Here is a 23,264-nt window from a genome sequence, read left to right as displayed (position 1 = left end):
ATTTCAATTTCAAAATATTTTAATATTTCAATATTCTTATATGTTAATTTTTACTGTCCTTTTATTTTTTGTTTTGTATATTTTTTTAAATTAATAATACATATATGTATTATTAATATCTATTATATATTCATGCGTAATGGATATTTATAATGAATAAATAAAATGAAATTTACAAACAAATAAAATAGTAAATGTTATATTTATTGTTTTTTTTCTGTTATATATATATATATATATATATATATATATTTTTTTTTTTATTTTTTTTAATTAATAATACATGCACGTAATTTATATGAATGTATAATAAATGTTCACTGCATCATTTGTCTTTTTATTTTCAAATCGTACGAAGATCTTGATATTCGATAATAATTTGCGAAAAATGAAAAAATTAAATTATACCTATCCGTGTAGTTAATTAAATAAAAACGAAAAAAGTTAAATTACGTAGATCAATTACATTAATTACATTTTAGCATTTAAATCGATCGAACTTACGGGATCTTAGCATCAATCTTAACGAATCAATAAACCGTTTATTACGAATTTACGCTCAACTCGTAACCGATGATATTTTCGAGCTCGAAAAGCAAGAAGGTCGTCGAGCGTGGCCATTGAATTTTCGATAAGTGAAAGTAAAACCCGAACGTTACTAACGCGTTTTCAATGACTCATTTATGAACTCCAAGTTTTCTTAGTTAGACAAGGCTATAAGTATCACGGTATAATTATTAACTACTAAAAGGATATCGAGAGTGGTCTTTCCGGTCGTTTTATAACTCACGGAAACGTTATAGATTTTATATATTGACCAGTTATTATACAACGATTATATATCATATGAAATCGGGTCAATCTAAATATTACGATATAAAAATATGAGTTTTATTATTATTAAAAAAAAAAAAAAAAAAAATAAATAAATAAATAAATTAATTAATTAAAGATAAAAAAACAAAAAATAAAGAGAATTACTATGTGAAGAAGTATTTTAACACATCGTAACAAATATATCTATAAGATAATCACCGAAAGAATTTAATTTAAAAAGAATTTAATTCGAAAAGAATTTAATTCAATATAAATATCTTTTTAAGGTTTTTAAATATGTATACATTACATCGGATCTCGCCTTAAGACCACAAGTTAAGATCTAATCAATATCATCATTGAGAAATCACAAATTGATATCAGTTTTGTTAGGATATTAATTTTCGTTGAAAACATTTTTTTGTTTTTTTTTTTTTTTTTTTTACAACGATAAGTATAAACATATAACGTAGGTATTAATGATTAAGTAAAGCCGAAAATATCTCTTGATATATTGTATTTCAAATTCAATAATAGTACAAATTAGTTAATTGTTCGCTTAATAGCTCACATTTCATCACATATGATATGATGGATTTCCGTTATACATATATATATATATTGTATATATATATATATATATATACAGTATCTAAGCAGAAAGTCAGCCAGGTTACCGGATGCGTTCTTGAATGAGCCCATTGTTAATTATAAAGATTGCCCCTGAAAGATATGATTGCTCGTTTTTCCGGTCTTAAGTGTATTTAAAAAATAAATAAAATAAATAATTAAAAAAAAAAAAAGAAAGAAAAAAAATTATCTCCTTCCAGCACGAAGATTTGTGTACGAGTTTAATTACAAAAAAAGAAAAAGAAAAGAAAGAAAAAACAAAAAATTGACGAACATTTCACATTACGTAGCATTTTGCCTAATCAGATTGAACGAATTATTGTCAATGATATCTCGAACGATATACGAAAAATTTCAAATCATACGATCGTCAAAATAAATTTAATACATTCAATTTGAAATGTCACTAGACTTTCGACTTTTACTTTAAAAGTTGTTAGACTTGCATGCAGATTGAAAAGAAATCAACGAACTCCTTTCGTATCTTAGGTTATTTCTTTCTTCTTTTTCTTTTATTCTTTCTTTTCGATTATTTTCTTTTCCTTTATTTTCACGACGTTAAAGAATTTATAAAAACAACGGTAATAATTAATTTCTCTCGTTATTATTTATACATAAATATACTTATTTTCTATTGACTGTATCGATTAAAAAAAAAAAAAGAAAAAAATTATATTCGCAAAAATCTTTACGTCTTATAATGAAGAAGTATCTTGTCACGTTTTTTATTGCAGAGGGTAAAGTTGAAGTATCGAGGGACGGCAAGTACCTAAGCAATTTGACGCCAGGCAAGGTTCTTGGTGAATTAGCAATTCTTTACAATTGCAAAAGGACAGCAACAATAACTGCTGCGGTTGATTGTAGACTATGGGCCATAGACCGACAAAGTTTTCAAACTATTATGATGAGGACAGGCCTCACAAAACAAGCGGAATATACCGATTTCTTAAAGAGGTAACATACTTTTTGATTTATTTATTTTTTTTTTTTTTCTTCAAATATCTTCAATGCGTTCTTCTAAAGGAAAATGAAATAAGAACTTACGTTTTTTTTTCTTTTTTTATTTTTTTTTCCTTTTTTTATTTTTTTTTTTTTTTTTTTTTTTATTTTTATTTTCTTTTTCAGCGTACCTATTTTCAAGAATTTACCTGACGAAGCTTTAACAAAAATCACTGACGTTTTAGAGGAAGTAAGTACTTTCTAGCGATTAAAAATTTGTGTTATAGTTTTGAAATGATTAGATTATTAATTTTATTTCTTCTTTCTTTTTTTATGTTTTACTTTTTATTTATTTTTTGTTTTATTTTTACTTTTTTTCTTTCTTTATTTTTTTTATTTTTTTATTTTTTTTTTATTTTTTTTTTTTTTATTTTTTTTTTGTAGACTACCTATAACAATGGCGATTATATAGTTAGACAAGGTGCCAGAGGTGATACCTTCTTTATTATTAGTAAAGGTCAAGTACGTGTTACTATGAAGCAAAAGGATTCAATAGAAGACAAATTTATTAGAACATTACGCCGAGGTGATTTCTTCGGTGAAAAAGCTTTGCAAGGGTAAACACGCATTTGATAAATCTTTTTTTGTGTTTATTAAATAACGTACACACACACACACACACACACATACACATAAAATCTTTATAATCTTGAACACTTTCTTAACACGTGTTTCGATATATATACAGTGACGACCTGAGGACTGCTAACATCATCGCAAACGATGTCGATGGTGTCACTTGTTTAGTCATAGATCGTGAAACTTTCAATCAATTAATTTCTCCTTTGGACGAGATACGGAAGACATACGAAGATGAACTCGTGGAACGACGAAGGTCAGTATCGATATTTTTTCATCCTACGTTTTTGTTTATACTATTTGAAAAAAAAAAGAAAGAAAAAAATGAAAAGAAGAAGAAAAAAGAATATTCTTCGATTTTAATCATTTAATTGCAATTTTTATGATAATGCTGTTATAATTGTTATTTCACGCTTGCATTTTGGATACAAAAATAAAACGTACGATGAATAGTAGTAAGTGTTAAATGTATTTTTAAACTCGAAACTAAACAATCCATTAAAAGTTAATTTTTATGACGATAATAACGTAGATAATATATCAATTATATATATATATATATATATATATATATATATATATATTTATACATATAATATTTAATTTATATGCAATTATTTAGATTGGACGAGGAATTCCGACACGTTCAATTGCACCATCTACGACGGATTGCTACCCTCGGCGTTGGTGGCTTTGGCCGTGTCGAATTAGTTCAAATTGGTGATGATAGTTCTCAAGCATTTTCATTAAAACAGATGAAAAAGGCACAGATAGTCGAAACGAGACAGCAACAACATATAATGTCGGAAAAACGTATCATGAATGAAACTAATTGTGACTTTATTGTCAAGTTATACAAAACATTTAAAGACGACAAATATTTGTATATGTTAATGGAAGTATGCCTAGGAGGAGAACTATGGACTGTTCTCCGAGATAGAGGACACTTTGATGATCCCACTACACGATTTTATACTGCTTGCGTCGTCGAAGCTTTCGATTATTTACATTCACGAAATATTATTTATCGTGATCTTAAGCCGGAAAATCTTCTATTGGACAACGAAGGGTAAGGATATATACATACATATATATATATATATATATATATATATATATATATGCCATATGTTCATCGGTCATAGATTGCTCTCTCTTCTCTTAAGTATCTCACGTCGTCCAGTGAAAGTCAAATGGTAAAGGTGTCATGATTTATAGACATGATGAATATAAAATAAAGTATATCCGCGGGAGATCTATAATAATAAATTATCGTCGAAGTACTTTCACTTAAATTTTACGTTATATACATTGTATCTTCGTGTGATTCTATTTAATTATCATTAGAAAGAAAAATTTTAATATAATAATTGTAACATAATAATTTTTTTTTTTTCCTTTAAAGATACGTCAAAGTCGTGGACTTTGGATTTGCCAAGAGATTGGATCATGGAAAAAAGACATGGACATTCTGTGGTACGCCGGAATATGTCGCACCGGAAGTTATTCTCAATAGAGGCCACGACATAAGCGCCGACTATTGGTCCCTCGGTGTCCTTATATTTGAACTTCTCACTGGAGCGCCGCCATTCACCGGTTCTGATCCAATGAAAACATATAACATTATTTTAAAAGGCATCGATACCATAGACTTTCCGAAGATAATAACACGTAACGCTTCTGTCCTGATTAAAAAACTTTGCAGGTAATCGTCGATAATCATGTTCATTGCATATCAATTCGTATTGATTGACGATCAATTGAAATATTTTTTTCATACTTCGCAGAGACAATCCGGCAGAACGACTCGGCCATCAAAAAGGAGGCATTAGCGAAATTCAAAAGCACAAGTAATTAATTGATGATTATTTGATTAAAAATTTTGAAAATATCGTTGTATTATTAAACGTTTCGTTCCGTTAAAAATGTTTATTTCAATTTTATATCTCGTTCGTTTTATTATTTTTTAGATGGTTCGACGGCTTCAATTGGGAAGGCCTACGACTACGTACACTAGATCCACCAATAAGACCTCGTATACGTGCTCCTATTGATACTTCAAATTTCGACGAGTACCCACCAGACAATGATCCAGTGCCTCCTGATGATCTCTCTGGATGGGACGCTGATTTTTAATTTAACGTTATAACACGAATAAAAAGAGAGAAAACAAAAAAAAAATATGTTGAAATTGTTGATACGTGAATATTTCATAATACATTAAGCCATATTAACGGGATTTATAACGATAATCTGGAATGTATTATAGGAATCGTTTGACGTGCGTGGATTACGATGAGAATCGTCTATGATTGTTTTACAGTTAGCACAATTAAATGAGGAAATTGATAACATCTGCATTTAGTCCTCATTAATTTTCATTTAATTTCCACGGACAAATGATTCTTAACGAATTACATTAGACTTTAATTCTTATGATTTTAATTTAGTTCAATTTCAGATTCAATCAAATTCATAATAATGAATTCTTTAAAGATTTTATATATAAAAAAGAAAAAAAAGAAAAAAAAACCTAATAAAGAAAAAAAAAGGACTAAAAATTTTTCATGATCGATTTGTAAACAAATTTTATCAAAAAGAAAAAAAAGTAAAAAAAGCAAAAAAAAAATATTTATAAATAGTAAGTTCATACGCATTGCAATGTAATAACGCGCACAAAATAATTATCAATGTAAATTCATCTGACCGTACAAGTTGTATGTACATACCATCTTATAGAATTTAAAATTAGTATAACAATAACAACATGATTATAAAAGAATACATTGTGCTGTTGATTTTCAATCGGATTTTAAATAGACAATATTCTATTATTCAAAGTTTCTTTGTTTTGCGCAATGAAATTCCTTCAAGTTCATTTATATATGTACGATATTAAGTTCATTCAATTATTAATATTATTTTTCTTGAATTTTATCGATAAAACCATAAAATTTTTGAAGATATCGAAATTATTTAATAATCAAGTATTTATCGATTTTACTTAAAATTTATGTACAAAAGTGCAGAAGTTTGTTGATTGTTAAAAAGAAAAAAGAATATATATAGTTTATCCTTTGTCTTCATATTGTTTAAAAGCTCATCCTTTAAATTATAGAAAATAAATTTGCATGTTTTTTGTATGATACGTCATACGAAGAAAGTCGTTGCAAATACTGTAAGTGTTATAAAAAAAAAAAAAAAAAAGAAAAAAAGAAAAATAATATCTAAGAAAGTAGTACAAGAGGAGTATTCCTCATCCTTTCACTGCCTGTGATGTCTCTTATGATTATTTATACAGATAATTACTCAGCAAGTAACATAAATTTCTTACAAACATGTTATAAATTAGAGGAATAAATATAAGAAGAAACAGATATCAAATATATATTTGTTATTGGTTTTTCTAATTTAAAAATACATTTCAAACGGTAATACCTTGCTGTTAGAGGACGTTTATTATAAATATATCGATTTATTCCATTTGAAGTATTTATAAAGGTAAGAGATAATATAAGAAAATATATTAAATTAAGCCGATAAAAAATCGATAAAATATTCTTCATATAAATTTTTATTTATTTCAGAAAACGATAAAAAAAAAAAAAAATTGACGAGACACTGCATATTATATTCAAAGCATACATGTATATTATTTAAGATGCACGGACGTTAGTATGACTCACAGGATAATGTCATTTGTCTACGATGCAGCGACTATGATTTTATAAGCGTTCTAGTATCGGTATAAACTCAAAAAGGATTAAACATGAACGTGTATGATTTACGTGACGGGGTAAATTCTATTTTTCGCTTAATTTAACACAATTTATTAGAATTCGTTTTGATGTCTTTTAATATTACATGGATTCTTTATAGGTTAGGTTTATATGTCATATATTAAATATATATTTCTTTCAAGTTTTTAACTTTATTTATTATAAAATTAAATTGTAGATATTTACATCTGTTTTGATATTTTAATATTAAGTTTTATTCGTCTCAGCTGTTTACTTTTAATTCTTATATTCTTCCAATTAACCTCTCAACATGAACGAATTTTTAATAAAATTTTGATTTAATTACATTTCATTTAATAAAATGCTATTATGGATAGATATATAAATCATAGATATAATTTCTTTATTTATAGCCTCCTTTATTGCAAGCAATATTTCATGGAGATGTAGAAGAGGTTCGTGCATTATTATCAAGACAAGAGGATATTAATTGGCTAGATCATGAACAACGTTCTCTTTTGCATGCAGCAGCGTATACGTATGTATTATTTCCAATAGCTCTTCTATTAATTGATCCTTTCCAAAATATAATATAATTTGTAAATATTTTTATAGTGGAGATGAAAATATTATAGAAACTTTATTATTAAATGGCGCATCAGTCAATATTAAAGATAAAAAATGGTTAACACCATTACACAGAGCTTGCTGTTCAAGCAAGCCTTCTGTAGTAAATGTATTGTTAAGGTATAAAGCAGATGTAAACAATAGAGATCGAAGTTGGCAAACACCTTTACATGTTGCAGCTGCAAATAATGCTGTAGAATGCGTAGAACTTATGATTCCTTATGTGTTAAATATAAATGTAACAGACAGGTTTGTATTGCTCCTAAAATTTTTCAACTAATTGTACATTTGTAAAAATAATTTATTTAATATTTCTATATTCGTTTGTAGGGGTGGAAGAACAAGCCTACATCATGCTGCTTATAATGGTCATTTAGAAATGGTAGAATGTTTAACTCAAGCTTGTTGCGTAGTAAATGCAGCTGATAAAAAAGACAGAAGAGCTTTGCATTTTGCAGCATATATGGGTTACGATAAAATTGTCAAATTACTAATTGAAAAGGGAGCTGATGTAGATGTTAAAGTAACGAATAATTCAATTACATTTCATTATTTCAAAGTATTTGAATATTTTTATTAGAATTACATTATTTTTTTATTTTTCTTTTCATGTGTTAAGGATCGCGATTTATATACTCCATTACACGCAGCTGCTGCATCTGGGAACGTTGAATGCATGCATGCTTTAATTAAAGGTGGTGCAGATATAGAATCCAAAAATGTATATGGCAATACACCTTTGCATATTGCTTGTTTGAATGGACATGTAGATGCAGTTTCAGAGCTCATTGCCAATGGTGTTAATATTGGTATGTAATTATATTACGTTCGTGCTCGTTTTGCTCGTATATCATGTTATTAATTTATACTATTTTGTTAATTTAGAAACTATAAATTACCAAGGTCAAACACCACTTCATATTGCTGCTGCTAGTACACATGGCGTTCACTGCTTAGAAATGTTACTTCATGCAGGATTAAGAATAAATGTTCAGTCTGCAGATGGACGCACACCATTACACATGACTGCGATTCATGGAAGATTTACTCGTTCAAAAAGTTTACTAGATGCAGGTGCTATACCTGATATAAATGACAAAAATGGAAATACTGCCTTACACATTGCTGCTTGGTATGAGAAAAAATTTTTCTTTAAAACTTTTTTAAATTAATGTTTTATTAATAATTATACTTAGAATTTTATTAATAATTGTTCTTACTAATATTTAACTTTCAATTAAATTAAATTATAAACAAAGGTTTGGTCACGAGTGCTTAACCACAACATTACTTGAATATGGAGCATCACCTGCAGCCCGTAACACAACTCAACGTACTCCTCTACATCTCAGTTGTTTAGCGGGTCACATAGAAGTGAGTCTTTATTTAATTAGACAATATAATTAAATTATACTTTACCCTATCTTCATAACAGGTATGCAGAAAATTATTGCAAGTTGATAGTCAACTTATAGACTCAAAGGATTTAGGAGGTAGAACACCGCTGCATTTGGCAGCATTAAAGGGTTCTGTAGTTTGTCTGGACTTATTGTTATCTAGTGGAGCTAATTTTAGATTAACCGATAACGAAAATAAGTTAGCTTTACATTTAGCAGCTGGTCAAGGTCACTACTATTGTGTTTTTACTTTGGTTGGATTTGGTAGTGATTCTAATGCCCAAGATGTGAATGGTGCTACTCCTCTTCATTTAGCTGCAGCAGCAACAAATTGTTCGGCAAATTCTTGTGCACAGTTAGTAGTTTGTTTTATTTATCATCGAGAAATATTAGTATATTCAGTTTTGTTTTATGTATTATTTTAATTCTATAGGTGCGTACAATACTTATTAAAGCATAGAGCAGATCCGCAAGTAGGTGATAGACGTGGATTTACAGCTATACATTATGCAGTATCTGCTGGTAATCAATCAGCATTAGAATCATTGTTACAAGCTACACTACCAGGTTCAATTACTGCCAAAAAGGAATCACAATTACCATTACTCACACCATTACATCTTGCGGTAAGATAAAAAATATTTCATTAAATTTCAAAAAATACAAAATCATTTTTCATATAGGCATATCATGGTCATAGCGAAATATTGAGGTTATTATTACCTTTATTTCCAAATACTAATATCAAAGAAGGTAGTGGTAAAACACCATTAGATTTAGCATCTTATAAAGGTCATGAAAAATGTGTTCAAATGTTATTAAATTGTGGTGCTTCGGTTTCAGTTGAAGTAAGTCATAATAATTTATTATATAGATATTTGAATGATATCTTTTAGATTACATTTCTCTTATATAACTTGTATGCAACGTGGATTTATTTTATTCGAAGGATTCTATTACTAAACGTACGCCAGTACACTGTGCAGCAGCTACAGGTCATATTAAATGTTTACAACTTTTATTGGAAAGAACAGAAGATATAAGTGTAATAAATCGTTACGATGTAAAACGTCGCACAGCTTTAACATTAGCTGTAGCTAATAGTAGAACAGAATGTGCAAGTTTACTTTTGAAATACAATGCAGATTGCAATTTACCCGATATGAATAAACATACACCTTTATTTCGGGCAGTAGTCAATGCGAGAGATCATGAATTAGTAGATTTATTGTTATCACATGGGGCTCGTGTTGCTATACAGGATACAAATGGAAAAACACCATTGCATTTAGCTGCTGCATGTGGAAGGTAAAAATATGTAAGCTTTTGATTAAAATTAAGATATCTAACATGTATTTTTCTTCCTTCTTTTTTTCTTTTTTGCTTATTATAATCTATATTGATAGATTGAAAGCTTTAGCTGCATTAATTAACGCTGATCCAATGGCAGCGACGTTAAAAGACGATCAAGGTTGCATAGTACTTCATTGGGCTTGTTACAATGGAAATTCTAATTGTGTAGAATATCTGTTAGAACAAAATGTTATTGATTCTTTAGAGGGTATGCATTATATTTCTTTGAAACAATAAATTATTGATAACATGACATATATATATATATATATATATATATATATATATATATATATATATATGTACATATATATACATATATGTGAACATTGTTTTTATACTTTCAGGTAATCCTTTCTCTGCTGTTCATTGTGCTGCTTATCAAAATTCAGCGCATTGCTTGGATTTGTTAATAAATAAATTTGGTGGACAGACAGTTGCAGCTTTAAGAGATGCTCAAGCTGGTCGACTTCCTTTACACGTTGCTACTAGCGCGGGGTCGGTTGAATGTGCACGACTCATTTTAAGTTCTGTTGGACCTGAGTTGGCCGGGCTCGAGGATTTGGATCATTACGGTCGGACACCCCTTCTATGCGCTGCTGTTAATGGACAATGCAATGCAATCGGTAATTGTTTGTAAAATAATTGAAAGAAAGAAAAAAAAGCAAAAGAAAATTGTTTAACAATTATTTGTGGTAATAAAACTTATTGTAATAATAGAACTGTTACTCGAGTGGAAAGCGAATGTTCGTGCCGTTGATGCCAATAAGAATACAGCGTTGCATTTAGCTTGTCAAAGACGCCATTCCGCTGCTGCTTTACTTCTTTTAGATTGGATTGCTTCAATTAGTTGCTTAGAAAATGCTCAACAATTGCAACAACAACGTGTAGCAGTAATTAATATGACTAACAAACAACAGAGAACACCCTTGCACTTGGCAGCAAGAAATGGTCTTGTAAGGGTAAGGATATAGGTTTATTGAAATTAATGATTTTGTTGTAATATAGATTTTTATTATTATAACGTAAACAAAGATAAAGACATTGGTTTATTCTGTTATAGGTAACACGAAAATTGCTTGAATTAGGAGCAAGTGTTATCGCTATAGATGCTGAGGGTCTTACTCCAGCACTTGCATGTGCTCCAAGTCCAGCGGTAGCTCGTTGTTTGGCTACTATACTTGCTGCTCATGGTAAATTTACAAAACTAAAAAGAAGTTTCATATTTTTCATTCTTTTTTTTTTTTTGTGTGTGTGTTTAGGTCAACATTGGGAAACAACTCAACATTCACCGTCTATACAACAAACGTCAGAAGTTTATTTGAATGGAAGAAGTGGGGATTCACAACACAGTTCAGATTCAGAATTCTACTGACAGCAGGTAACACGCTTAGACCATCAAGCGTATCAAGATATAAATGCTGGTTCTATTCATGGTGACATTGAAACTGCCAGACTACTTTGGGCAAGCTGTTGGCTTTTTTCAATTTTTGCATAATAATTTCCTCACCCCGCCCCAGTTGTTGAAAGTAGGCAATACCGATGTGATAGTTAGTCTCAAACAAATAATGATCATGACAATACCCGCATTTACCCTATTGAAACATTGAATCTACTCATTTTACATATAGTTAATAATAGTAACTATTGATAAAAACAAATACTCTTTAATTTTTCAAAAAAAAACACCAATGATTATGTCTTAAAATTTGAACGATAAAATTTTTGTTAATGAGAAAAACAACAAACATTAATAGGAGTTAATTTATATGCGTTGTACAAACAATAATTCTAAAATATCCTACGAAACATTTTATACGAGCAAAACCAAGCAATTATATTGTCAAATGGTTTGAATAGTTCAAGAATTTTGAAACGGCTAGTTTAAGATTAAGCTAATCACGTGCCAGATGTGGCTAATAAGAAAATATTTTTTAAAGTAGTTATTATATTTTCCTAATTTTTAGATAAAATTATTATCGATTATGAAGTAAACAAAAAAAATGATAATTACTCTATATATATATATCTTATCAAACGTGTATATTTACAAGTGACATAACAAGGGCAATGTTGTTGAGATCAAGGAAACATTGATGATGCATCAAAAAAAAAAAAGTAAACGAAAAAAAAAGAAAAAAGAATAAAATTTGTCAAAAATTGTAAAATAATAATTATTTCGTACATGTATTATCGCCTATATTTACTAAAATAGATAAAATAAACAACTTTTTTTTTATTTTTTATTTAAAGAAAACAGAAGTGAACCTCATGGTCGTAGATTACAGGCAGAATGTAGGATTCTACAAGTAGATAAATCAAATTTATTTTTATTATATCATTACAAATATTTCTAATATATAATTTATTTATCTAGAGTATCCCAAAATAAATGAGAAATATGTATTAAGAATCGTTCTAATAATTTCAATGGTATATTTGCTGTGCCTTTAAGAAAAACTTTTTGAAACAATAATAAATTTATTTTTTTTTTAGAATCTCATAAAAAATGTTTGTTACTAAAATTAATGAACAAAACACTCACTATGATATATATATATATATATATATATATATATATATATATATATATATCGACGGAATCTCAAAGGCAATTTTTTATAACGCATTTGGTCCTATTGTAAATGTTTATCCATTCATATTAATGGGACTATCTCATCAATGCAGATTACTATGTATATATATAATAGGACAATATAATATAGGAGTAAATATTCAGCTATTTTCTTAGTCATTTATAGTGAAGCTTAAACTGCCTAATAATGAATATTGGACCTTAAAATGTAATAGTTAGGAACGACAAATGCATGTTTATATTTAAGGAATTGAAAAGATGCTTCCAATAGTACCTCTATTGGTATCAGTTTGTTCTTTTTTTTGGCACTGATTTTAACCAACACATAGAATACCTTTTATCGATAGTGTATTAAACAAAGTAATTAAATAGAATATCAATTAGCTCTTCTTATCATTATTGTCACTCGTACTTATACTTCTTTTTACAATGTGCATTTAAAAAGTAATATTAGAAATGTAAGTAGTGTATAACGATGTCATATAAGAATTTTATTTGATTTACGTATTTATATTGTATATAATTAAATGGCGTGGTCGCTTAACTAGAAAATTACATATATTGTAATTATTGATTCTGATAAATAAAAAAACAAAAATGAATAAGTGAATGAGTTTACGACAAAGAAAATATTCGATTTCTTAAACACCGTCTTTTAAATGATCTGTAAATAATTAAACGAGGAAAAGAAAAGAGAAAAAGATCATTTTTATCGTTTCTTTCAATATAACATACTTTGTATTTATTATAAAGTGGTCTCTAATACTTGTTATTTTTGTACAATATAAATTCCGTTATTATATTTCCGTAATTATATACATCGTTAATTATACTATAACAACACCGATATTATATAGCACATATATATATCAGTGTTAATTATAGTATAATTATAATTTGATTTTATTTAATAATATAATATAATTAATCGAAAATAAGAAAGTCTTTTCTTAAAAAAGAAAGAAAAGACATATCTAACATATTGGACCGCGAATCATAATCTTATCTTACTCTATCTATTACTATTATTATACATAAATATATACAGAGAAACAACGATTTTATAAATTTTCATAAAATCTAATGTACTTACGTAATATAAACAAACAACAACAAATAATACAAACATTATCATTTTAAGGTGTAAAAATATTTACAGCAATGTGTGCGCGTATGTCCGCGTGTATGTGTTCACTGTACTTACACAAATACACATATATCTCTTATATACAAAATATTTTAGAAAATTTCTATTCTTGGCAGTAGTAATTTTTACATTAATGAGCTTCTTTCATTCCAAGCTTGTATCCATAATTATATTTGGTTTTTTTTTAAATTGATGATTATTCAAATATAAACGTGATCCAATGCAATGGCGTTAGTCGTCACATGATGATCCTTTTTCTGACTTTCGTCGTCTTTAGATTCTCTGGCAACGTTATCGTAATCCATGTCGAAACAAAAGTTATCGTAAGTGTAACGATTACCGGTATGATTAGAATCCTTTTCCTCTGATATAGATGTAAATCTTTGAAGTATAATATTCTTAGGTTGCGTATGAACAAAAATACTCGAAAGTCCTCTCGAACCATTGATATTTGAATTGATCTTCGGAATGGCCTTCGTATTATTCGTAAACTTGTTCTCAATGTCGTCCAAGCTTTGACCTCGGGTCTCCGGTAATAGGGTAACGGAAAAGAGTGCTCCCAATAAACCTGCTGTAGTGAAAATCCACATTGTGTTCTCTATGCCGGCGTTTAAACTTACCTCGGGATATAACTTAATAGCAACGAAGGTTAAGATCTGTGCTATACTGGTAGTAATACCACCTAAGAGTCCCCTAAACCTAAGAGGATATAATTCTGAGGTCATAACCCAAGGTAACGTCAGAAAGCCGATCATAGATAACGCAACATGACATCCCATACAGATCAAAGATACCCAAGATGGCAATTGGAACCTAAAATAAATATTTCCATTATATCTCAATATTTTCATTTTAACATTTCTCTATTTTCTGTAAAAAAAAAATATAAATAATGTATCTATATGTACCTAAAGGCCAAGGCAATGCTCATAGCTGATATAGCCATGCCAAAACCGCTGGTAAAAGCTAATGCTTTTCTACCAATATTATTTGCTAAAATTGCACCGACTATCGATGCAAATAGTCTGATAACACCAATACCAACACTCGCGGCGTATTCGTTTACGCTAACACCAATATCTTCGAGAACATTTACAGCGTAAAACAACATTATATAAATTCCTGAGAGTTGTTGTAAAGCAAAGAATAAGAGAAGTATAATGAATGGTTTCCAAACATTCGGCATGTAGAAAGCTTTAAAAAGGCTCTCTCTTTCTTCCATCCTTTTCGCGTTGGCATTACAGAGTTCTTGAAATTCGTTGTCTGTGCTTAAACCTGGACCACGAAGCCACAACAATGATTCCTTTGCTTCTTCCGTTCGTCCTCTGGCTGTTAGCCAGGCTGGTGTCTCACGTAACATCCTATGAAATAAATCTTATCTCTTTACAAATTTGCCTCTTATTGTACAATATCAATGGATGTTAAAAAATCAAAAGGAAAAAAATTCAAAAACCCTTACCTCGTCAATGCCAGAGATAATATTGCTGGACCTATACTGATTGCGGCAGACTTTTGCCACGTTGTCAAGGAACCTAACGTGTACACCATTAACACTCCTAACGAGGTCAAGATAGGTCCACAATTCGCTAACCATGCTCTCTGATGTTGAGCTGCTGTCTGATAAAATCGTATAAAGTTGACAAAAATGATCATTGCATAAGAAATAATAATCGATTATCTTTTTTTTATTTCTCTCTCTCTCTCTTTTTTTCTTTTTTTTTTTTTATTTATTTACCTCGCTGACATATAAATACAGTGCATTTGCCATGCCCGTACCGATTCCACTGATGAATCTTCCAACGTACAACATCGGGACATTTTTGGCGAATGCTATTAAAAGCCATCCTGTTGCATGCGGTAAAGTTGCCAATGCTATAGCCGATCTTCTTCCAAAACATTCGGAACAGAAACCCGCGACTAATGCACCAACTGGATTCGAGACAGCACCGAGCGACGCGATCCAAGATGTTTCTGACTGATCAGCGAACTTTGATTCCAACAACTTCGGTATTAGAATTGCACTGAAACCTTGAGACAATCCCACTGATATCTGTCCCGAGTGTGCGGCCAAGCCAGCGAGAATCTGTAATAACTCGTGGAAATGTATTTATACGAAAAAAGAAACAAAAAAAAATAAAATAGACAGGTACAAAATTACCGAGTATGTTCGATAATAGAAAATTTGATTAGTATAATTCGATTGGTATTTATGAAATATTAAATATTGAAAATAATGAAAATAAATTGTCATTCATCTTAGACCGTTTTGAGTAAACGAATGCGTTTAATATGACAAATAATGAATAGTTATTTTTTCAATTAGTTTAAATTTCGTATTTTTGTATTTTCTCTATTTCAATTTCGATATAATTGAATTTAAATTTAATAAGTATAGTTTTAATTAATGTACGTCGAATTTTTTATAACAACGTTGATAATTATTACTATTTCGTTATGGAAAAAAACAGAGAGACAATATTATAATATAATTAAATACAATATTATTAATATATAATATATTTAATATATATAATATACAATATAAATAATATATAATATTATAACGTAATTTCATTAATAAATATCATTTTTTTTTCTTTTTTATTCAGCTTTACATTAACTTCGATATAATAAACGATTGAAAATAATATATCGTAATATTTCAACGTTGCCTTTTGTTTTTCCTTTTTCTTTTTACTCAGATATATCTTATATTACGAATATGAGAGAACGATCTAGAATAATCTATTTCATCGCGATACGTGAGAACAAAGGACACACTTCTTAGAAAGGAATCCTCCTCGCTGGTACCTCCACCTTGTCGAAGGCATCATTTTTCTTTTGCCGGGTGAGGAGGCTTGCGTACTCTAATGACCCAATGAACTCTATCAGTTTTGAAAAAGCTCTTTGAATAAGCACTATTTTCTAATCTGATTGGTTCAATGGATAGGAGTCAGACTAAGAGAGGTACCAAATTAAATCTCATGAGGAATTCGATCAACTTTCTTTCAATCGATAATAATAATCTTTCTCTCGAACTAATGATACGTGCGTTTGAAATCAAAAAAAAAAAAAGAAAAAAAGAAAGAGAAGAAAACACATACATAATGGACAAAGACAAAATCATTCCTACTTTACATTACGTTTCTCGATCATAAAAAATGTTCCAAGCTACTTCCGTATTCCTTAAACAATTAAGATATCACAACTAAGCGAGTCGCACGTGTTCGGAAATTTGATGGAACTTCCGTGAACGTGTTCCGAAATAATAAAACTCGTCTATTGCTATTTCCTCATTTTTATTATTACCGCTTGCTTTTTTACATTTTGATGCGACCAGCAAATAAATACAAACGAAAGAAAAAAAGATTTGTAACTAAAACAAACTTGTAATTAAAAAAAATTGTAACTAAACATGTAAGCACATACACGAATAGATTTTTAATCGATTCCTAATTCTTTCCTTTTTCTCTACTTCTTCTTTTTTTTTCTTCTTCTTCTTTCTTTTCCTTTTTTTATTTTTTTATTTTTTTTTATAGTTATCAGGAATTTGATATCGTCGCAATGATAGAAAGAGAGAGAGAGAGAAAGTAAGAGAGTGAGAGATAGAGAAAAAGTTGAAATATGAGGGATACAGGAGTATTCGTTAAAAAAAAAAAAATTTAGATAAAAATCTAGCAATATACAGAAGAATTGAAATGATTCAACGATTAGAGAAGGTCAAATCAATCGTCTTCATAAATTTTAAAAACGTATTTGCGAAAGCATCTTTCCTTCATCATCGTCATTGTCGTCGTCGTCGTCGTTGTCGTCGTTGTTGTCATCGTTGTCATCGAATCTTTTTCGCGAGAAAGAACAAGTGAATGGACATCCGTGCGCTGCTCTCGCAACGATTATACGACTAGATCGCGATCCTTTGCTTTCCTTTGTTATCTTATTGTGCAACAACGAATGCAACAGCAAACGTGGTATTTCTTTCTCTTTTATTTTTTTTTCTCTATTAACGATAATAATCTTTTTCTTTTAACTTAGAAATGTCCATCTTGTAATGACTTCCTCGTTCGTGTAATTTATGTACATATATATACATATATATATATGTATTATATATATTATATTGAATATTATATATAGATATATGTATACATAAATATATATAATCTATAATATAATATTTATAATAGACATACGTATATATTATATTGTATATTATATAAATATATATATAATCTTCGGAAGATATAACACAATGTATCTAATTATCATAGTAGCACATTAAATCAAACACGTCAAAGAATTCTCGGCACGCGTGCTTTCATTTCCGTATAAAGATTGTCTGAAGACAAATAATTTTGAATTTTTCGAATTCCATCGATACTATCGTAATAAATAAAAAAGGACGTTAGATGAAAAAAAAAAATAGGAACGACGATCTTAGAAAGAATTAATATCGTACAGTAGATATTTTTCAACCTCTTTCATTTTACGTAATATTACTCGCAGATAATGGAATTATCATTTTATGTTTTTCGCATAACGCTTATCGAACGATCATTTGAACGATCATTCGATTATAAACGAACTTAAGTACTTCGTGGATGATGATGATGATGATGATGATGATGATGATGATGATGAGAAATAGAAAAAAAAAAGAATAAAAAGAATCGATTACATTATATAATTAAGATCCTTACACCTTTCTTGTCTTCTGAGTAAATAAGCTTCCACCAGATCTTCGGTTGAATCATCGTTACGCCCAAAACTTGTCGAGCGCAAAATATTTGCTGAAATGCAAAAGAGATTTGCAAGGTTACGATTGCTATTTAAATTAAGAAATAAGTTCGTTGATATTTAAATCAAAAAAAAAAAAAAAAAAAAAAAGAGAAAAAAATTTCCTTTCAAAATTTTATTAATAACCCAGTGCTCCGTTCGACGAGATGATGTTGCTGTTGTTATTGTAATTTTTTTCTTCTTTTGATATTCTTTTTTTAGTTTTATTTTTCACTTTTTTCTCTCGTTTTTTTTTTCTCTCCTTCCATTATACAAAGCTGAATAATGTTATTAAAGAGTCAGACCAATCACGTCTCATTAGATGTAACTGGGCGTTGCTCTAAATCTTTTTATGTAATCTTTTTTTTTTTATTAATTTCTCCGCAATTGACGAACACCCATCTTTTTCATTTGAAAAGAATATCCTTTATTTATTCCTTTTTTTTTTTAATATTTATTTTATTTTATTTATTTATATTATTTTTTTAATATATAATATAATGTAAATCTCAGAAAGAGAGAGAGAGAGAGAGAGAGAGAGAGAGAGAGAGAGAGAGAGAGAGAGAGAGAAGATAAATCTCTCTTTGATAAATTTGAACGATAATGTTAGAAATCACAAAATTTGATGAAACGAACCTAAATTATCATATATAATTAAAACGAATAATGTACTGATAGATAATTATCAACGTCCGATTATAATAAAGAGCACCGGGACAATGTTATAAATTACCAGTGTGGCATGCTATGAGACAATTACAGAGTTTCCGTAGATCCGAACGAAGAAGATTCTAGTACGATGCTAGTGCACGTATCTCACTTTTAAGTTCACTGACAATTGCGAATAATTTTTCATAAGTCACACGAATGATAAAATGAAAAGAATAAAAAGAATAAAAAGAAGAATAAAGAGGAAGAGAAGAAGAAGAAGAAGAAACAAACGAAAGAAAAAAATTTTCACATATTTACTTGATTGCTATCGCGTGATACATATCTTTTCTCTTTAATTTGTCGGAAATAAAAAGAAACGAAAAAAAAAGAAACTTAAAAGAAAAAGAAAATAGTTCAACATTGATTCTTCACTCTCTGGTCTCTATCTCATCCCCATTTCTCAATTTATTTCTCAATTGTTATTATCAAACGTCTTGAAATCGTGAAACAACAAGAATACAACTATCGCGAAATTCACTCTCCTCGAATCAGAAATTCTCGTCGCAATAGAGAATTGCGATAGTGATCGAACTCACGATCGTAAAAATTATAACGGCGCAACCTTGCGCCAATGTAATTCTACATTTCCCTTCGTTCCTGTTTTTCCAGAAAAATGCCAATACGCTAAGCCATTCTGTTATACATATATTAAGAACATTTTATAACAAGAAGTACTTACATATTTGCTAATTTACTTACTTGTTCACATTCTGCATTAACTACGTGAACTTTTCAACAACGATGTGTCTACTTTGACCGATTGAAATGAAAATTGGCAATCGGTTGATTTTTCAAATGTCAAAATACGTTTCCTTTTGATAATAGGAAAAAAATGAAACGATAAAAAAAAAAAGGAAAAGAAAAGAACAAAAAGGAAAACATCGTTTCTCTTTTAATAGAAATTTATTTTGAAAATGTAAAGGCAACAGGAAGAATTAAAAAGGAAAGAAAAAGAGAAAAAGAAAAAGTAAAAAGTAATAGTTATCGTTAGTGTTATCTTATTTTTACTAGAATTTTACCTTAGCCGATCAAAGATGTTCCTCTCCGTTGATTCGGAACGACAGGGGCGATAATAATGGAAAATAATAATTTCTTGAACGGCGAGTAAAACACATTTCACACTGTTTTTGCATGTAACGGTGACGGCGCGAAATTCAACGAAATGATAAAAAGAAAGAAAAGAAAAGAAAAAAAGAAAGAAAAGTTAAAAAAAAAAAAAAGAAAAGAAGGAAGGAAAGAAAAAGATAAAAAAATGCTTTCGATGCACCTCTCTGGCGAATAAATATTATCGCACTATTTCTTCGATCGTACAAGAAGCTTTAATGCTTAGTGATGATGTGTTTAACGATCGAAAGGTATTACAATTGATTGTAATAAAGTGACATGACAATGATAAAAGAGATCTATTCAGATCCTTTGAGTTTCTCTTATTGACTGCACGTATCAATTAAACATTCGATATATGTACATATACATATGTATATATATATATATACATCCGAGCATTCCAAAGCTATAAATTCAAACTTATTTTCTCTTTTATTTATTATTTTTTTTTATTTTTTATTTCCTTTCTCCTTCTTATCTTTTCTTCTCAATGGCAATAGAACACGAAACAATAAAAATGAAAAGAGATATTGCTATATATATATATATGCATATATATATATATATTATATATATATATATAGTTGATTAATAATTGGTGAATCGCAGGTGTGAAAAACACGTGTTAAAAAATACGAAGCAGTTTTGAATCGAACTTAAACGGCACTTTTTCGCTCTCAAACAGCGACTGAGATGATTTTCGTTGGAGCCTTCGCATTTATAGCCCGTGCGCGATCGCAAGCCTCTCTCGCGCCGTCGACGTTCGAACAGTGCAACAACATATTTCTCTTGTACATATATATATTGTATATATATATATATATATATATATATTTATATATATATATATTTATATATATACTTGCATTTGTGAATATCTTCTCGTAAAAACGGGATCTGTATTATAAATAGATATTATCGATAAAAGGGGGAGGAAAGGAAAAGACAAAAGAAAAAGAAAAGAAATGAAAGAAGAAAACAAACTCGAATTGATATATATGTATATATTGTATATATGTCAATATATGTATAATTGTATATATGTCAACATATACGATATATACATATACAATATTCAATATTATATATATATATATATATATATATACATATATATGTATTATATCGTACATAATGTGGTATGATCAATGAAATTATTATCGCATCAATGTATAGTGACAATTTTTTATCAGTATCGAAGATAGAATAAAATAGAACCTGAAATAAATATTCCCATTTTATCTCAATATTATTATCTTAAAACGTTTCTCTATTCTCTATAGAAAAAGAGTATAAATAATATATCTGTGCGTGCCTGAATATCAAAGCAATGCTTATAGATGATATAACCATGTCACAAACAAGCTGGTAAAAAGTAACATTCTTCTACCAATGTTAATTACCAAAACTGCACCAATTATCGATACAAATATATCAATACTCATTGACTATATCAAACTATATCAATACTCATGACGTATTCGTTTACGAAAACACCAATATCCTCGAAAATGTTTACAACGTAAAACAATATTATATAAATTCCCAAGAGTTGTTGTAGAGCAAAGAAAAGGAGAAATATGACAAATAGTTTCCAAACATTCAAAGGATCTATTTCCGTGCAAATAGAAAACAATCGTTCGTGTCCAGAAATAGCATCGATTATCGATGATTATAGATCATTGTGATATTTACAAAAAAAAAGAAGGAAAGAAAAAAAACAAAAAACTAAAAAATTTGAGGGGGGGAAAGAGAGAGAGAGAGAGACATAAATACATATCTGTCTCTTACTTGGCAACTAATGTTTTTTCTTTTTCCTTCTTCTAGGTATTTTTTTTTTCTTTTTCGTTGCACGGATGTCCAAGATTTTTATCCGCCGACAGATCGGTCTACTGCAATTAAGTAATACGTAATTATTTTGATTTTGCGTCGCGGAGAATAATAATTTTTGCGGCTATGCACGATAATAAAGTCAAGTTAATCGCAAGCGATTCGGTAACGAGGACTTGACGATTAATCGTGTCGCGATCAGTAAATGGTGCCATTGTCTATATCGTGCAAGTAAAGGCACGAACTCTTAAAGAGAGTCGCATTTATAACAATACGCCTATGTATATATATATATATATATATATATGTATATATATATAACTATATATACATACTTATAGATACATAGATATATATCTAAGTAGAATATATCCCTGACCTGTGCCAATGCGAAAGGCGAGAGGCGAAAACGTCGTCCAAGTCGGTGCGCTCTTACCATTAAACTTGTACATACATACAAAACTTGTATATACATACAAAACTTGTAAACATATACATATAGATGCATAATATGTAAGTGCACGTCTAAGTAAAGTACTTATCTTTCTTTTTCCTTTTCTTTTATTTTGTTTCGTTTCATCTCGTTGTATTTCTTTTTCTTTGATGTTTTTTTTTTTTAATTTTTCCTTTCTTTCTTTCTATCTTTCGTTCATTCGTTCATTCGTTCATTCATTCTTTTCATTTTCTTTCTTTTTTTCTTTTTTCTTGTTTCCTTTTCTTATTTTGCAACACAATGCAACAACGCGGACATTGCAAAGATGATCGAGCATTTGTTTGTTTTATACATCGTTGTCACCTGACTCTCCTTTTCCTATTTATGTCCATAGCCGATCGAAATTATCTTATGCAATTACAAGATGCATTTGTGATAGTTCAAACATTACATAGAACACCATGTTTAAATACGCAAGTAAATACGCGTTCGTCCTGAGTCTATGATATATTTAAACTTACAAATA

General features: G+C 29.1%; 3 protein-coding genes across 7 annotated transcripts in view; 2 read left to right on the top strand and 1 right to left on the bottom strand.

The window, feature by feature from the left end:
* The window catches only part of for (cGMP-dependent protein kinase for), a 52,347-nt gene extending 45,642 nt beyond the window's left edge, over nt 1–6,705 (top strand). For 4 of the 5 annotated variants that reach the window (XM_035864844.2, XM_035864846.2, XM_035864847.2 and 1 more), the window contains 9 exons: nt 2,181–2,400; nt 2,572–2,635; nt 2,830–3,002; nt 3,134–3,280; nt 3,647–4,093; nt 4,430–4,729; nt 4,812–4,874; nt 4,995–6,525; nt 6,612–6,705. In XM_035864844.2, coding sequence (XP_035720737.1) covers nt 2,181–2,400; nt 2,572–2,635; nt 2,830–3,002; nt 3,134–3,280; nt 3,647–4,093; nt 4,430–4,729; nt 4,812–4,874; nt 4,995–5,160 — 1,580 coding nt within the window. In that variant the 3' untranslated portion in view covers nt 5,161–6,525; nt 6,612–6,705. The remainder of the gene's footprint in view (nt 1–2,180; nt 2,401–2,571; nt 2,636–2,829; nt 3,003–3,133; nt 3,281–3,646; nt 4,094–4,429; nt 4,730–4,811; nt 4,875–4,994; nt 6,526–6,611) is intronic. The other variant, XM_085657875.1, reaches the window with a different exon arrangement.
* LOC118441010 (uncharacterized) lies at nt 6,679–12,665 on the top strand. The gene is made up of 16 exons (XM_035864843.2): nt 6,679–6,820; nt 7,178–7,302; nt 7,380–7,640; nt 7,722–7,914; nt 8,011–8,200; nt 8,277–8,523; nt 8,651–8,765; nt 8,827–9,143; nt 9,222–9,414; nt 9,472–9,636; nt 9,738–10,096; nt 10,195–10,349; nt 10,489–10,767; nt 10,862–11,103; nt 11,205–11,334; nt 11,404–12,665. The coding sequence occupies exons 1-16, from the start codon at nt 6,794–6,796 to the stop codon at nt 11,514–11,516; spliced, it is 3,111 nt and encodes a 1,036-aa protein (XP_035720736.1). The 5' UTR covers nt 6,679–6,793; the 3' UTR covers nt 11,517–12,665.
* Nucleotides 12,666–13,697: 1,032 nt separating this feature from the next.
* LOC118441012 (facilitated trehalose transporter Tret1) lies at nt 13,698–21,114 on the bottom strand. Its single transcript, XM_035864849.2, has 7 exons — nt 20,636–21,114; nt 20,388–20,489; nt 18,582–18,671; nt 15,620–15,967; nt 15,344–15,501; nt 14,793–15,245; nt 13,698–14,697 (listed from the first exon to the last, which is right to left on the bottom strand). The coding sequence occupies exons 3-7, from the start codon at nt 18,633–18,635 to the stop codon at nt 14,085–14,087; spliced, it is 1,626 nt and encodes a 541-aa protein (XP_035720742.1). The 5' UTR covers nt 18,636–18,671; nt 20,388–20,489; nt 20,636–21,114; the 3' UTR covers nt 13,698–14,084.
* Between the last annotated feature and the right edge of the window lie 2,150 nt (nt 21,115–23,264).

The sequence above is a fragment of the Vespa mandarinia genome, chromosome 6 (genome assembly GCF_050613455.1).
Source record: "Vespa mandarinia isolate Hongniang chromosome 6, ASM5061345v1, whole genome shotgun sequence".
Taxonomy (NCBI): domain Eukaryota; kingdom Metazoa; phylum Arthropoda; class Insecta; order Hymenoptera; family Vespidae; genus Vespa; species Vespa mandarinia.
The sequence above is the reverse complement of the archived record's forward strand: the minus strand, read 5'-3'. Positions and strand labels throughout refer to the sequence as shown.

Excerpts from the sequence above, each read along its gene's own strand:
- LOC118441010 (XM_035864843.2), top strand. The coding sequence starts at position 6,794 with ATGAACGTGTATGATTTACGTGACGGG. Across the intron at positions 8,766-8,826 it reads GTTTAGCGGGTCACATAGAA|GTATGCAGAAAATTATTGCA; the intron begins GTGAGTCTTTAT and ends TCTTCATAACAG. Across the intron at positions 9,415-9,471 it reads TCACACCATTACATCTTGCG|GCATATCATGGTCATAGCGA; the intron begins GTAAGATAAAAA and ends TTTTTCATATAG.
- LOC118441012 (XM_035864849.2), bottom strand. The coding sequence starts at position 18,635 with ATGATTCAACCGAAGATCTGGTGGAAGCTTATTTACTCAGAAGACAAG. Across the intron at positions 15,246-15,343 it reads TTATCTCTGGCATTGACGAG|GATGTTACGTGAGACACCAG; the intron begins GTAAGGGTTTTT and ends TTTATTTCATAG. Across the intron at positions 14,698-14,792 it reads AGCATTGCCTTGGCCTTTAG|GTTCCAATTGCCATCTTGGG; the intron begins GTACATATAGAT and ends TATTTATTTTAG.